The sequence below is a fragment of the Protomyctophum bolini genome (assembly GCF_963924005.1).
Source record: "Protomyctophum bolini genome assembly, chromosome: 7".
Lineage (NCBI taxonomy): Eukaryota > Metazoa > Chordata > Actinopteri > Myctophiformes > Myctophidae > Protomyctophum > Protomyctophum bolini.
In genome coordinates this window covers 38,257,215-38,270,414 of record NC_137868.1, presented here as the reverse complement: position 1 = coordinate 38,270,414, position 13,200 = coordinate 38,257,215, and the positions used below count along the sequence as shown (strand labels likewise).

The window sequence follows — 13,200 nt, the reverse complement described above, 5'->3', positions numbered from 1 at the left end:
TTTCAAATAAAACCATAGCACCATTAGACATTTCGATTTCATGTCGCACACCCCCTAGAAGGCGCTCGCACCACAGTTTGGGAACCACTGGTCTAATCTAATGCATACAAATGTCAGCAGTTTGAGGAAAAACCCAATAACTCAACTTTACAATTTAATAATGGTACAAAAATTATTATTCTGCAAAGGAAAATGAAAACTGGGCAAATATACATATGCCACAAAAAAGAACATAAGCACTGGTGAACCACAGGATATAAATTATATTCTCAAATCTCCATCCAATCCATGTGGTATCACTTGCCAAACACGCCCGATTCACACTTGGTTACGCGGCCGTGTCTCACAACGAACATCTAGCAGATCTACAAACTCATGACACGTAGGATTGTAGATGGGCTATTTTTGTGCACGACACTGGTGTGCAACTAAGTATAAATCAGGCTTTAGTCCATAGAAAATAGTGTCAACTGTCCATGCAAGTGAACAGTCTGTACAAGATGTCCATCACAACACTCCCCACACTTCCTCGAACGCAGAGCACATCTTGGCGCAGGTCAGCGCAGCCGAGAGAGGGTAGTTACTGATGGACACCGTCTTTTCTGTGTAGTCCACATCCACCTATCCAGGATGGACAAAGTTAACAACACTAGTAGGGGTGTATAATTTGATACGTTCACTGTAACTGAATATACTCACAAAAGATGCAATATTTTATTTGCACTTCAAATAACCCAAACTAATGCTTGTAATCTGTAAGTTACTTCTAACATAGCATGAGTATTAGCATTTTCTCGTAAGCATGAAAGAACTGGTTCTCACCGCTCCATGTGCAAAGGCTCCCACCACGATAGCCGCAGGTCCATCCTGAGGCACCACAGACCGGGCGTTGACCGCCTCTCCTGCAGCAAAGGACGTGCAGAGACGAACACAGCCGGGGGGCAGGTGGTCCGACACGGGGTTCTTTATCATCTTAAGCAGCTTCTGGGGTCCATCAGAGGCCCTCACACTCAGTTTGTGCAGCAACTGGACTAGGAGGGTAAGGCACAAATGTACAGTCAAAACTTCTACAAACTACATTTCTAAAAACATACAAATTGTGCAGAAAAACGAAAGATATAAGCAGAAGAAAATACAGAAACATGGAACTATCTTATTGTTTGTTGTCTATGTATTTACCAAGTACATTTGCACAATGCACATGTAACTATTAGGAGCAGGGGGCAAGTATTGAATAACACCCGGGACACCAGTTGGGGTTCAGTTCAGGACACTTTGCCATTAACCCATTTAGACCCGAGGCCACCTAAAACCTAACCTAAGGTTTTCTAAAAACCTTTTAAATAAAATAAATAAATAAGAAAATGTTGATATACGAGACACATATATGTATACTATAATGTATGTATAATGTATGTATGTATGTATAATGTATAATGTAAACGGCCAGTTGTGCTGTAAAAGTCAATCAACACTGGATTGACTGCTAAAGCGGCTATATTTGGTGTCAAGAGTAGACTAGAGAAAAAGGAGAGTATAGACCCTGGGTTACTCTGACTGGTTAAAGAAGTATAGATGGTTTTAAGACACCTTTCACAGTCAGCACCACATCATTAATAATGGTTTAAAAAAAACATATATCCAACATACCCATGAGGCCACAGAAGCGTGGAAAGGTTCTTGGAATGCGTGTCTGTGGATTGATCTCTATCAAGGCATTCTTCTCTGTGTGAATATAAACCTGCAGCAGACCTGCCCTGTTCAATGGGCTGTCCATCAACATGAGCAGACACTGGTGGAAGAGCAGAACAAACAGGTGAACACACAGTAGCTCCAAGTCTATCTGAGGGGAAATTGATTTTCTTTTGTATCATTGAATTATGCCAATAGCAATTGTGTGCGCTAAATTGTAATTTGGTTGAAAGAACACTCTCCCCTTCTCATTCCCCAGTAATACATAAATCAATAATAAATCAAATTAATAATATGAATACATTCTCAAGCATCCCCATACCTTTCATAGCAATTCTGAATATGACTTCTATGTTTATGTGAGCCTTAACCCTACATTGACAGGGTCACCCAGGACTCAGGAGTCTGTACTTGGCCAACCCCTAGCCCCGCAAGCAGAACCCGAATGTAGTAAAGTTTCTGACACTTTTATGACTTTACTGCATTGGGTCCTGCTTCAAGTGGGGCTGTCGCAAGTTACGCACAAACAAATACAATGTACACACGCCATGAGACGGACTTCTGCGCGCTTTTACCATGGTTATTCATGTATTGACTTACGAATGTGCGAACTATAAGTACCTTACATACCATACCGACACATCTCCTGTGTCGCGGAAGCCGTTAAGTATTTTTAATCCATGATTGATTAAAAATGTCGCTTCTTCCTACCTTGTTTATTGACACCTCATTGTACCGCCTATCTGGCTAGCTAGTGGTGCTACAGCTATGACGGAGCAGATCAGAGGAAGGGACATAGCCCGCAAAGCCAACCGCACATCGAGAGGCGGTACAATAAACGGTAAATAAACAAGAAGAAATCAAAGCGACATTTTTAATCAAACATGGATTAAAAATACTTAACGGCTTCCGCGACACAGGAGATTTTATCAGAGGTATGTAAGGTACTTATAGTTCGCACATCCGTAAACAAACACAATAAAAAGCGTCCTAATTCCGCGCCGATGGACTAAACGATGAGTTTGTGTATATCCGCGTCCCAACAATCGCATTGAAAAATCTTAGCTTGACCAGGAACCCTACGGGTCAGCCCGGTTCGGTTCGGATTGGGCTGACCCAGGGGGTTCCGAGAGGGGCTAGCCAACCCCCTGTTCTACAAGCTTGTAGATCTGCTATTTTCCCAGAACCTGTGATGACATGCCCAGAATAGGAATGCCAGGGTTCACGCTGGTGAGAAAAAAAGAATACACACTTCCCTCAAGTATACCGTTATTACTGTAGAATGTTATTGTTAGTGATTGGTACCCAGCCACCCACCTAGGCTGCTGAGTGCTGAGCCAGCCTGACGGCGTGCCGATGGCCTTTGCCGTGTGTCATGATGCCCCATCTCTCTCCCCATTTCCTGTCAAATTACTTTCAACCTATCAAGAAAGGCAGAAAAAGCCCCCAAGAAATATCTTTAAAGAAAATCATACCAACCTGATGGGTGATGTCTGGTCGTATCTTCCCTGGATTCCTCCCACTTTTGATGATTATACCTTTGTGCTGGTCACAGTTGAGGAGTTCAAATGATTTGCCAGCCTGCAGAACATAAATAGCAACATGTCATTTTGTCTGATTGCAAAGTTTCATCAAAAATATATGTGCATTTTGTGTCAAATAGTTTTACATCCATATAGGTGAGCTTGGTATAAACTTCTCTCTGACTCAAACACACACACACACACACACACACACACACATATCCTTTTCTTCTTATACCTTCACTGTCTCTAAGGACGCTCCTTCCAGGATCACCACCAGTCTCTTCTCCGTCATGCGGCCGCGGTGGTTGTGGTGAATTTTGGCTTGTTTGGGTTCATATTCGTCTAAAAACTCCAGACCACGTTTGACTCCGTTGCCGTCTGCCATGTTGCTTCTCCTTTCCTCCTGCTGGTGGTGGTCTGGCTTCGTCGTCGCGTGACATGTGCGTCACGTCAACAGAGCGCGTGCGTGCGTGTTTTTTCTAGATTGGTGTGTACGGGCGTGCGTGTGGGCGAACGCGTGCGTGGCGTGCACACACAGCGAGGAATCGCGTCCTTTCCATGCGACGGATGTGTATGTGCAACGTGTTGAGCAGAAGATTTTTCACATGTGCGGCTTTCTTTCTGACCAGTTTAACATAATTACAATACGTTGGATCAATAAACAGCAGACGGAATAGTGAGTACGACGACCTATGTTGTTCATTTTAATCCCACTGTCAACTATTAACGTGTTGTTATATGGTTTTATTTCATATTTGCTCGCAAACTTGCTGTGAAATCCAGTTAACGTAGTGCGTAGTATAATCCAATGTTTCCCTTATCCATTATGTTTACACCTAAACTAGATATTCTACCTGGCAAAATGAGGTTAATTCGGTTGCATGTGTGTCATTGTCTTCCCCCCAACTAGCTAATGTTCTCTTCTGGCGTTATTCGCGTTGATTAAATCATAAATGTTATAATTTGATCAACGTCAGGTAATCACAGTTTGTGCTATATATGTATAATTTATTTTGCATTACATCGTAATCCACGAAAGTTGTCTTGATTCATCTTGATTTCGTATTGATTCATTCACAATCTATCATTATCAGGGGACCATCATAGCTCTAATGCGTAGCACGCATTAGAGCTATGGACCAGAGCTAGGGACCATCACCACTCATCACCATGCCAGCATTGTAATGGACATTTTCGTCCAACTTTATTTTTCAGAATCAGTGGTCAATAATGGCCTTAAATGTATTATAATCTAGTGGACTCATGTGATGTGCTATGTCTATGGTCTATGCCAATGTACTACACAGTCTAACTGTATGGTAACGGGATAACTGTACACGGGCATCAGTGCAGCTGCTGCAGTATATGGTCCAAGTCTGTTCTATGTGGGATTCCAATAAACAGTAGTCAGTGCTTTCACTGCAGAGTACACGGACACAATAAGAATGTTATAGTGCAAGAAAACAAACAAGGTTTTTAATATATTTTGGTTTAATCAAAGATTTGCCACAGACATGGACAAGTCTTACCACGGCTGACATTTGTCGGACTCGTCTGCCTCGATTTCTATCCAGGTGTTCCTGCATCCTGCGTAGCTGTCAGTCATGGGTAGGAAGTTGGATCCCACCAACCAGGTGAAGAAAGGACCTGGGAGAAAATCCAGGAAGCAGAAGGGAGCAGAGACAGAGTTGGTGAAGTTTCTACCTGGTGGCATCAGTCTGCGAGGTACATTTGATTACATTTTTGCCTATGCCTATGTTTCCACTGAGAAATTGTGTTTTCCCGGACTTGATAATGTTATTTCCTAGCTCTTTAAGCAGAGAACTTGTAGGCCTTTTGCCATTGTTCTGTTCATTATTTGAACAAGGGCACATGAAGAAATGTCGTCTGCATGTGCGACTGTTAACTGAGTTTCATATTTGGTGTGATTTTCAGATGACTCAGCTGGACCAAAACGTCTGTCAAGTAGAGCCAAAAAACGGTAAATGTGTGGTTGCTCACGTGACGTGACATGATGCGACCCTGTGGAACCATTTGTGACATGATGCCACCCTGTGGAACCATTTGTGTGACATGATGCCACCCTGTAGAACCATTTGTGACATGATGCCACCCTGTAGAACCATTTGTGTGACATGATGCCACCCTGTAGAACCATTTGTGACATGATGCCAGATCATGCCACCCTGTAGAACCATTTGTGACATGATGCCACCCTGTAGAACCATTTGTGACATGATGCCACCCTGTAGAACCATTTGACATGATGCGACCCTGTAGAACCATTTGACATGATGCGACCCTGTAGAACCATTTGTGACATGATGCCACCCTGTAGAACCATTTGACATGATGCGACCCTGTAGAACCATTTGTGTGACATGATGCGACCCTGTAGAACCATTTGTGTGTGTGCTTTTGTGCCTGCAGTTATATTTGTGTTCAGATAGTGACGTTTCTTTATACTTCATGTACAGTACTCCTATTTGCAAGAAAATGTATATTTTACAGGTCTGAAGTTTGACCTGACTCTTCCAGTCTTGCTCATCATCTATGTTGTCATCCCAGTCTTGCTCATCATCTATGTTGTCATTTTCTAGGGCTGCAAAGAGAGCCCTGCCCAAAGTCCAGGTCACTAAAAAGAAGAAAGGTGTTGCAGAGAAGAAGACTGCAGGTAATAATAAGCCTCAATGAGTCTGCTAGTGATGTTGTCTTTCTATCTTCAAAAACACACACTTTGTTTTGGTTATATTTCTGTTTTAAATGTTAATTATTGTCATTGTGTCCAGCCCCAGGAAAAGGATTCACAGATGAAAACAGTGCATGGCTGAAACCAGCAGCGCGTAAGCGTAAACTGGAGAAACCTGAAGACGAGGAAGAGGACAGCGACAGTCAGTATGAGGATGAGGAGGACTTAGAGGAGGGAGGAGAGGCCCAAGTAAAGGGAGCAAAAGTAGGACTTGAAGGCTTGGAGGATGATGATGACGACGATATGGTTGATGACTATGGTGCAGTTGAGGGCAGCGGTGGTGAGGAAGCAGGAGAGGAAGATGATGATGAAGATGTGAGTGAAATGATTCTACCATCTGTCTGTGCAAATGTACTTTTTCCACAATCTAGTCCGCACAGTAGTTGGAAAGGTTTGCGTTGCGATGTTTAGTCAGCTTGTAGATCTCGTGTTGTAGATGAAGTGTGTTCATGTACAATGTTCTGGTTCTCTTTTTGGCTAGTGCTTTTATTTTATTTTTTACTGTATAACGTAAAATTATGTTCTTGATACAATTGTATAGCTGAAGTGATAAAAGGTTCCTATGAAAGCATCTTGCCTCTAAACAAGCTTAAAGAAACAACAAATTGAAGTTTATTTTTCTTTCTTCAGCTGCTTCCCATTGAGCGTGCTGCCAAGAAAAATAAGAAATTGGCAGAACTCATGGGTGAAGAGAGCGAGAGTGACGATGATGATGATGAGGTTGAAAAGAAAGGGAAGGGTGATGATGATGCAGACATGGACGAAGAGGAAGATACCGTTCAAACCCACATGGATGAAATGGATAAATTCAGACTTCCAGGGGCAGAGGAGAGGGCAAAAGAGGGTGAGTTAATTCTTTGACATTCTCAACTGTGGTTCTAGAATTGAATGAATGATGTATTGTTGCCCATTGGGGCTGGCATCAATTTTAATTTCAATATTCAAATGCTTGATTTTGCGTTGAATTTGCTGTCAGCCCCTTGTGTGTGTTTTAGCTCATGTTGTGTGGGAGTGACTGTCTCAGGTAGTTGTCTACTTTGGCCAAATGGAAATGACATGATTAATAGACAGCCAGGCATCTCACTTCATCCATCCATTAACTATAAGAAGTTTCCAACGCTCTTCAATGTCTTCATGACAAGATGCCATTACATGCAAATAATTAATTTAGGACTGTTCAGTTATCCACACTTAATAATTGTTATAAGCTGGAAATGTGATATTTCTAATTTGTCAAAAGATGGTGAATATGAGGCTACATACATATTGGATAATGTATATTTGGGAACACCATGGTAGAATTAAATCCAATCCAATCACTATTTACTCTTATTTCTGCATCAGGAGGGCTACTATCATTCGACCTGAAGACGATCTACCAGAGAATAAAGGACAACGTGGACGTTCTGACTCACTTCAAAGAGAAGAGGGAGGAAGGCAAAGAGAGGTCTGAGTACATCGGCCTCCTGAAGCAGGACCTGTGCAGCTACTACAGCTACAACCTCTTCCTCATCGAGAAACTCATGGACCTCTTCCCACTGTCAGAGGTTGGTGTTTGTTCCTTTAATCCATTCATTGCGGGGACCCCTTTTGGTGTTTTAAGCATTATGTTATACTTTATACAGATCTACAAGCTCATACAAGCTTGTAGGTCTGCTATTCTTTTTAAATCGTGAAAATGTGGCACAAATCTTTGCATATATTCTTTCAGAGCGAACGTTTTTAACTCAAATCTTTTCTTCTGGGGAGGTCCCTGGAACAACATGTTTTCAGATGGGGGTCGGTGGCCAAATACATATATTTGGGGTCCTTGACATGACAATGTTTGAGAACCACTGACATAGAAACATGGGTTTTTCAGAAAACTGTCATGATTTAGATTTATATACATATACATTTTGTAGAATCGAGCTCAGGTCTAAATGGGTTAACAACATGGTCCCTAGCATCCCTATTCTGGGTGTGAACATTTGGTGAAAATAACAGATCTACAAGTGGCAACGTGTTGTGGGCTTGTAGATTTAGTTTAGATCAACAACAACATGAGGTCTAGAATACCGGAGTTGACAGGACTTTGGTCAAATATGTATAAGTGGGTCACGGCAGAACTTTATGTAAATTAACAGCAGATCAATTATGTAAATAAGTGAAGGAACTCCTTATGCCACTTACTACATTATTATTTTTTTTTGATGCAGCTTATTGAGTTCCTTGAAGCCAATGAAACTCAGCGACCTGTCACTATTCGGACCAATACACTGAAAACAAGGAGGCGGGACCTCGCGCAGGTAAAACACTTTTTACTCCATTTCTACTTTTGTTTCCCACTATTAAATATCAAGATTGTAATTTGTTATTGAAACACATTTTAGTTAAAAGGTCAGCATGGTTTTGTGAGTCCGCTAGATCAATTAATTACAGAGGCCTAAAACACAGTAAAGCTATGTGTCAGACTGACCAATCAATGTGGTTCTATCCACAGGCCTTGATCAACAGAGGGGTGAATCTGGATCCTCTGGGGAAGTGGTCTAAAGTTGGCCTGATCATCTTCGACTCCTCGGTACCTATAGGTGAGTGTCCTGAATATTTTTTCTTCAAAATAGCAGCTCGGGGTGTCGAGCAGATATGGCAGCTTTTACTCTGAAAGTCCCCCCCCCTAACGTTCCGTACAAAAACCGGGAGGCATAATGTTGCTTGCTTACCTCGCTATGATTACGATAAAGTCGCTGGATAATCCCTTGCATTCATATTTTGAACGAGAGGCATGAAGTCAGAAATTAAGATATAGTTATCTGGTCAAAACCACGGAGAGCTCCCTAGATTAGGAGATACGAGGCATTCTTTCTGAGCCGTGCACGGCAACGCGCATGCGTGAACAGCAAAGAGTATGGTGCAGAAGGAGAGGCCAACCCCCCCCAAAAGAAACACAGAAAAAAACAGAACATTTTTCTCTCGTTTGATATAAATGAAAATGCGCTAGGAGGTGTACACACGTCCTCGCAATCCATCGGTTAGATTAGCTATGACGTTTCCACACGTCCTACGGTCTAAATGGGTTAATAGCAGACATATACACCACTGCTAGAAAAGTGCCATAGCTTAATCCTACGCAATCTTTTCACCAGGTGCAACCCCAGAGTACCTTTCCGGCCAATACATGCTGCAGGGAGCCTCCAGTTTTCTCCCTGTCATGGCCCTTGCTCCCCAGGAGGGGGAGTTGGTGTTGGACATGAGTTCAGCTCCAGGAGGGAAAACCACATATATGGGTGAGTTATAATATACGCACTGATACTCTCGTTTGTCTAAATGGTAAATAAAAGAGGTAAATAAATGGTGCATTTATAGAGCGCCTTTCTCCAAAGCGATTTACAATGTGGAGCCTGGGATCAAACTGGGATTCCGAGACTATAAGATGGAAACATAGATTAACTTTTCTTATCCACTATTGAATGAATTGAATATGAATATTGAATCTGCAGTGCTATTGTACTAGATTATGATGGATACCTTGTCTAAACAATCAATTAACGCGTGTGTGGTCCACAGCTCAGCTGATGAGGAACACTGGGATGATTGTGGCAAATGATGCCAATGCTGACCGGTTAAAGGCTGTGGTGGGCAACATCCACCGCCTGGGCGTAACCAACACTGTGGTCTGCAACTATGACGGCAGAGAGTTCCCACGGGTAACATGCAGTGCACTCATTTAAACATGTTTAATTGTCCAGAGGCCTAGCCTAGTTGTAGGTGATATTTCTTGGTTAAGTTAAAGCTCGTCATCACTAGTCATTAGAGCGTTTGTTCAATAACGGGGGTCTCCCCGTCTCTCTAGAGATGGAGAGATAGAAAATACCTTTTCAGGTGGGTTTCGACTTTCAGTCAATCAGGAGAGAGTAGCCATTTATCAGCTTCAGTTTTCTAGTGCTCCAGTTCAAATTTTGCCTGCCTTCCATTCGAATTTACCTGTATATCATGTATCCTGTATCATGAGTTCTTGCTCCTGAAAATCGGTGTCCCGAGACCAACCTGAAAATGTACTTTTGTTTACCAAAGAGCTGGGAAGATGGGGAAACGACAAACAAACACTATACAGCAATGATTGCTATCAAAGCTATTTAACACAAGGATTTAATCCACATCTTTTCTAAGTTGCAGCAGAGTGGTGAGTGACTAAGATTATGTTTGCTTCCAGGTAATGACTGGATTCGACAGGGTCCTGCTTGATGCTCCATGTTCAGGCACAGGAGTCATCGCCAAAGATCCGGCAGTGAAGACCAGCAAGGTACCACACAGTTGACCGTGCTGACGATATCAAAAGAATAGAACTCAAGAATCACGGAGTTATGCAATGTAGATGTACTTGGCTTGTAGATGTACTGTGTTCACTACTTTTGGAAATCGATTGATTATTTTTTTATAATTAGTTTGATTAAGTGTTGCACCCCTACAATGTTTCATTGTTCAAGAACAGACATTTATGTAAAGACTACTTACTCATCAAGTGCAATGGTCTATAAAAAACATAAGTTCCAAAATACAAGCCTAACGTCCTGTCATCATTCTGGTTGGTGGTAGGACGATGCAGACATCATGCGCTCAGCCCACCTGCAGAAGGAGCTCATCCTGTCTGCCATCGACTCGGTCAACGCTGATTCTGCTTCAGGAGGATACCTGGTCTACTGCACGTGTTCCATCATGGTAGGTATACGTATGTGAGACGCATCATATAGTGGTCAAGGCAGAGGGACCCCCAACTAGATCCATGTTCTGTTTGAAGGTTCTTGCTGCCATCGCCAGTTGCTTGCTCATGGGGGAATTGTTGGGATATGTAAATTAAAGTTGACTGACTGATCTATATGTAATATTTCATGACATAACCTTTTGTTGTGATTTGGTGCTATGTAAAATTTAAAAAAAAAGATTTGTTGCTACATAAATAATTTTTAATAGAATTTAACTATTTGATCGTTCTGTGTGGAGAAAGGGATGACAAGACTGCTATTTGTTAGATTTCAGCCCTTTACACTGTTTTAAGGTACTGCCGGTTTGTCATGAAATGTCAACTGAAGTGGTATTTACAACCAAACTGTGTCCCACTAGGTGGAGGAGAATGAGTGGGTTGTAGACTACGCCCTGAAGAAAAGAAATGTCAAATTAGTTCCCACTGGACTTGACTTTGGCAGCGAAGGTTTCACCAGGTAAATAGTTTTTCGTATTTTACAGTGTCAAGACACATGGATAGCCCTGTAATGTGTCCAGTAGACTGTGTGCCATGAAACAAAAATAATGTATCTTTGCGCCACCTTGTTCATGTCCCTGTATTCTATTTTTAGGTTCAGAGAGCGTAGATTCCATCCCTCTCTCCGCCTCACCCGGCGGTTTTACCCTCATTCTCACAACATGGACGGTTTCTTTGTGGCCAAGCTGAAGAAGTTCTCAAACACAATGCCTTCTTCACTAACAGAAAAAGGTGAATATAATTGTAAAGGATTATTCCATGTGCAGTTTAATCATGGTAGAGATTCCAGGCAACAGAAATGTATGTTAATATTTGGTATTTGTGTCTGTTTTAGATGAGGAAGAGGTAGATGAGACTCTCGATGATGTAATGGGCATTGCTGCAGAGAAACCATCCACGAAAGAAAAAGGCAAGGGCAAGATTGTCCCTGGCAAAGCAGGCGCCAAAAAGGTAAATGTCCAGACCAATGGAACGGGGGGCCAGAAAATGGCCAGCCCCCAGAAAAAGGGGAAAAAGGAACAGCCCACTGGACCAAAAAAGAATAAGATTGCCAAGATGGAGGAAGAGACTGTGAAAGAAGCTGAGAGCAAGACGCCCGGCGTGAAGATGATGGCGGAGACGAAGACACCAGCTGTTAAAAAAGACGGAAGCCGGTTTGAGAAAAAGGGCGGCAACAAATCACCAAATCAGAAAAAGAACAGACTAGGAAAGAATAAGTTCAAAAAGTTGAAGAAATTGCTGAGAAAAGAGGAGGCTGCGAAAAAGTGAGAAGTGTATACAGTGCTCATTATATCTCAGGACTTAAGCCCTAACCACAGTGCCACACTAAAGGGTCAAGATGGTTTTAGTGTTGTCCCTGCCGTGTGATATCTTGTTGCACGTTGACCCACGTTGACCCTAGTGATTCAACGCGTGGAATTCAATGGCCCAACCATACCAAAGGGTCAAGACTGTTTTAGCATTAACTCCTTGCAACCATTTGAACCCAAAGAGTTGCATGGTGACCCTTTGGTCTAGGGCTTTAGTGGAGCTTGTCAACCTGGTCTTAAAAGTAGCCAGATATATTGTCCCTTATGTTGAGAGATTTTCCAATCTGTAGTCTAAAGAGCCGTCCACGCCAACCACTAGAACTACTACTGTACATAACATCATATTGTTCACTACTGTTGTTGTTATAGCTGTGGTGAGGAATCTGCCATCCACTTCAGATTTCTAAATCGATATAGTAAAAAGTGCTTGGTGTGGACGGCCCTTAAGCCAGTGTTTCTTAAAGCGGCATTTCTGTTGTATTGTACGAGATAATGGGGGTCAAAGGACACCTTTCAATAAATGGATATTCCTCTTTTATGTTAACACCGTTTAAAGCACATTGTTCACATATCACGAGCCATAGTTTTGGATCTGATTGAATAATACTAACCATGTGCAGGTTAATTGGACTGGTCCAGAGAATGCTGGGATATTCACTGTTGCCCTCAGAAATTTTAATAGGGTCCTCTTCCTCCTTGAGTTTATTTGTATATTTCACTGAATCTTGCTTTTGTTTGTCAATGGATAAAATGTTATAAATAATCTGTGACATAATAAATCAATGAATATTCTCAACCTGTATTTTGTCTATTGATCTATCAAAGGTTCAGTAAGTGCTTTTTTAAAATAGGTTTGAATGATAGAGTTCTCTATATTCTTATAGCAATCATTGCTATAGTATTAGGTTCTTGCCTTCTCTCCAGCTCATAAACAGCCAATCAATCAGGAGAGAGAAATCATACAGGATACAGACTAGTGTAAACAAGTGAAATTGTAAGCATTTATATACCGGTAGATATTATAGAACTTTATATAAACAATACATTATACTTTGACACTTACACTATCCTAAGTCTTGGACTGAACTACACAAACCTTGATGCAACTTACATAAAACCCCCACAAAAATAATCAATGTATTTAGAGTTTATTTTCCTGTCAAACTATAGATATGTAGTATGTAG

General features: G+C 41.7%; 2 protein-coding genes across 2 annotated transcripts; one reads left to right on the top strand and one right to left on the bottom strand.

Moving 5' to 3' along the window:
* Positions 1–141: 141 nt before the first annotated feature.
* emg1 (EMG1 N1-specific pseudouridine methyltransferase) lies at positions 142–3,619 on the bottom strand. Its single transcript, XM_080767769.1, has 5 exons — positions 3,454–3,619; positions 3,172–3,273; positions 1,651–1,792; positions 823–1,031; positions 142–621 (listed from the first exon to the last, which is right to left on the bottom strand). The coding sequence occupies exons 1-5, from the start codon at positions 3,601–3,603 to the stop codon at positions 508–510; spliced, it is 717 nt and encodes a 238-aa protein (XP_080623895.1). The 5' UTR covers positions 3,604–3,619; the 3' UTR covers positions 142–507.
* A 160-nt stretch (positions 3,620–3,779) lies between these two features.
* On the top strand, positions 3,780–12,804 carry nop2 (NOP2 nucleolar protein homolog (yeast)). The gene is made up of 16 exons (XM_080767837.1): positions 3,780–3,894; positions 4,793–4,943; positions 5,154–5,199; positions 5,819–5,892; positions 6,008–6,282; positions 6,598–6,811; positions 7,312–7,514; positions 8,166–8,255; positions 8,450–8,537; positions 9,093–9,233; positions 9,514–9,653; positions 10,160–10,249; positions 10,543–10,665; positions 11,068–11,165; positions 11,301–11,437; positions 11,541–12,804. The coding sequence occupies exons 2-16, from the start codon at positions 4,823–4,825 to the stop codon at positions 11,972–11,974; spliced, it is 2,274 nt and encodes a 757-aa protein (XP_080623963.1). The 5' UTR covers positions 3,780–3,894; positions 4,793–4,822; the 3' UTR covers positions 11,975–12,804.
* The last annotated feature ends 396 nt before the right edge of the window (positions 12,805–13,200 follow it).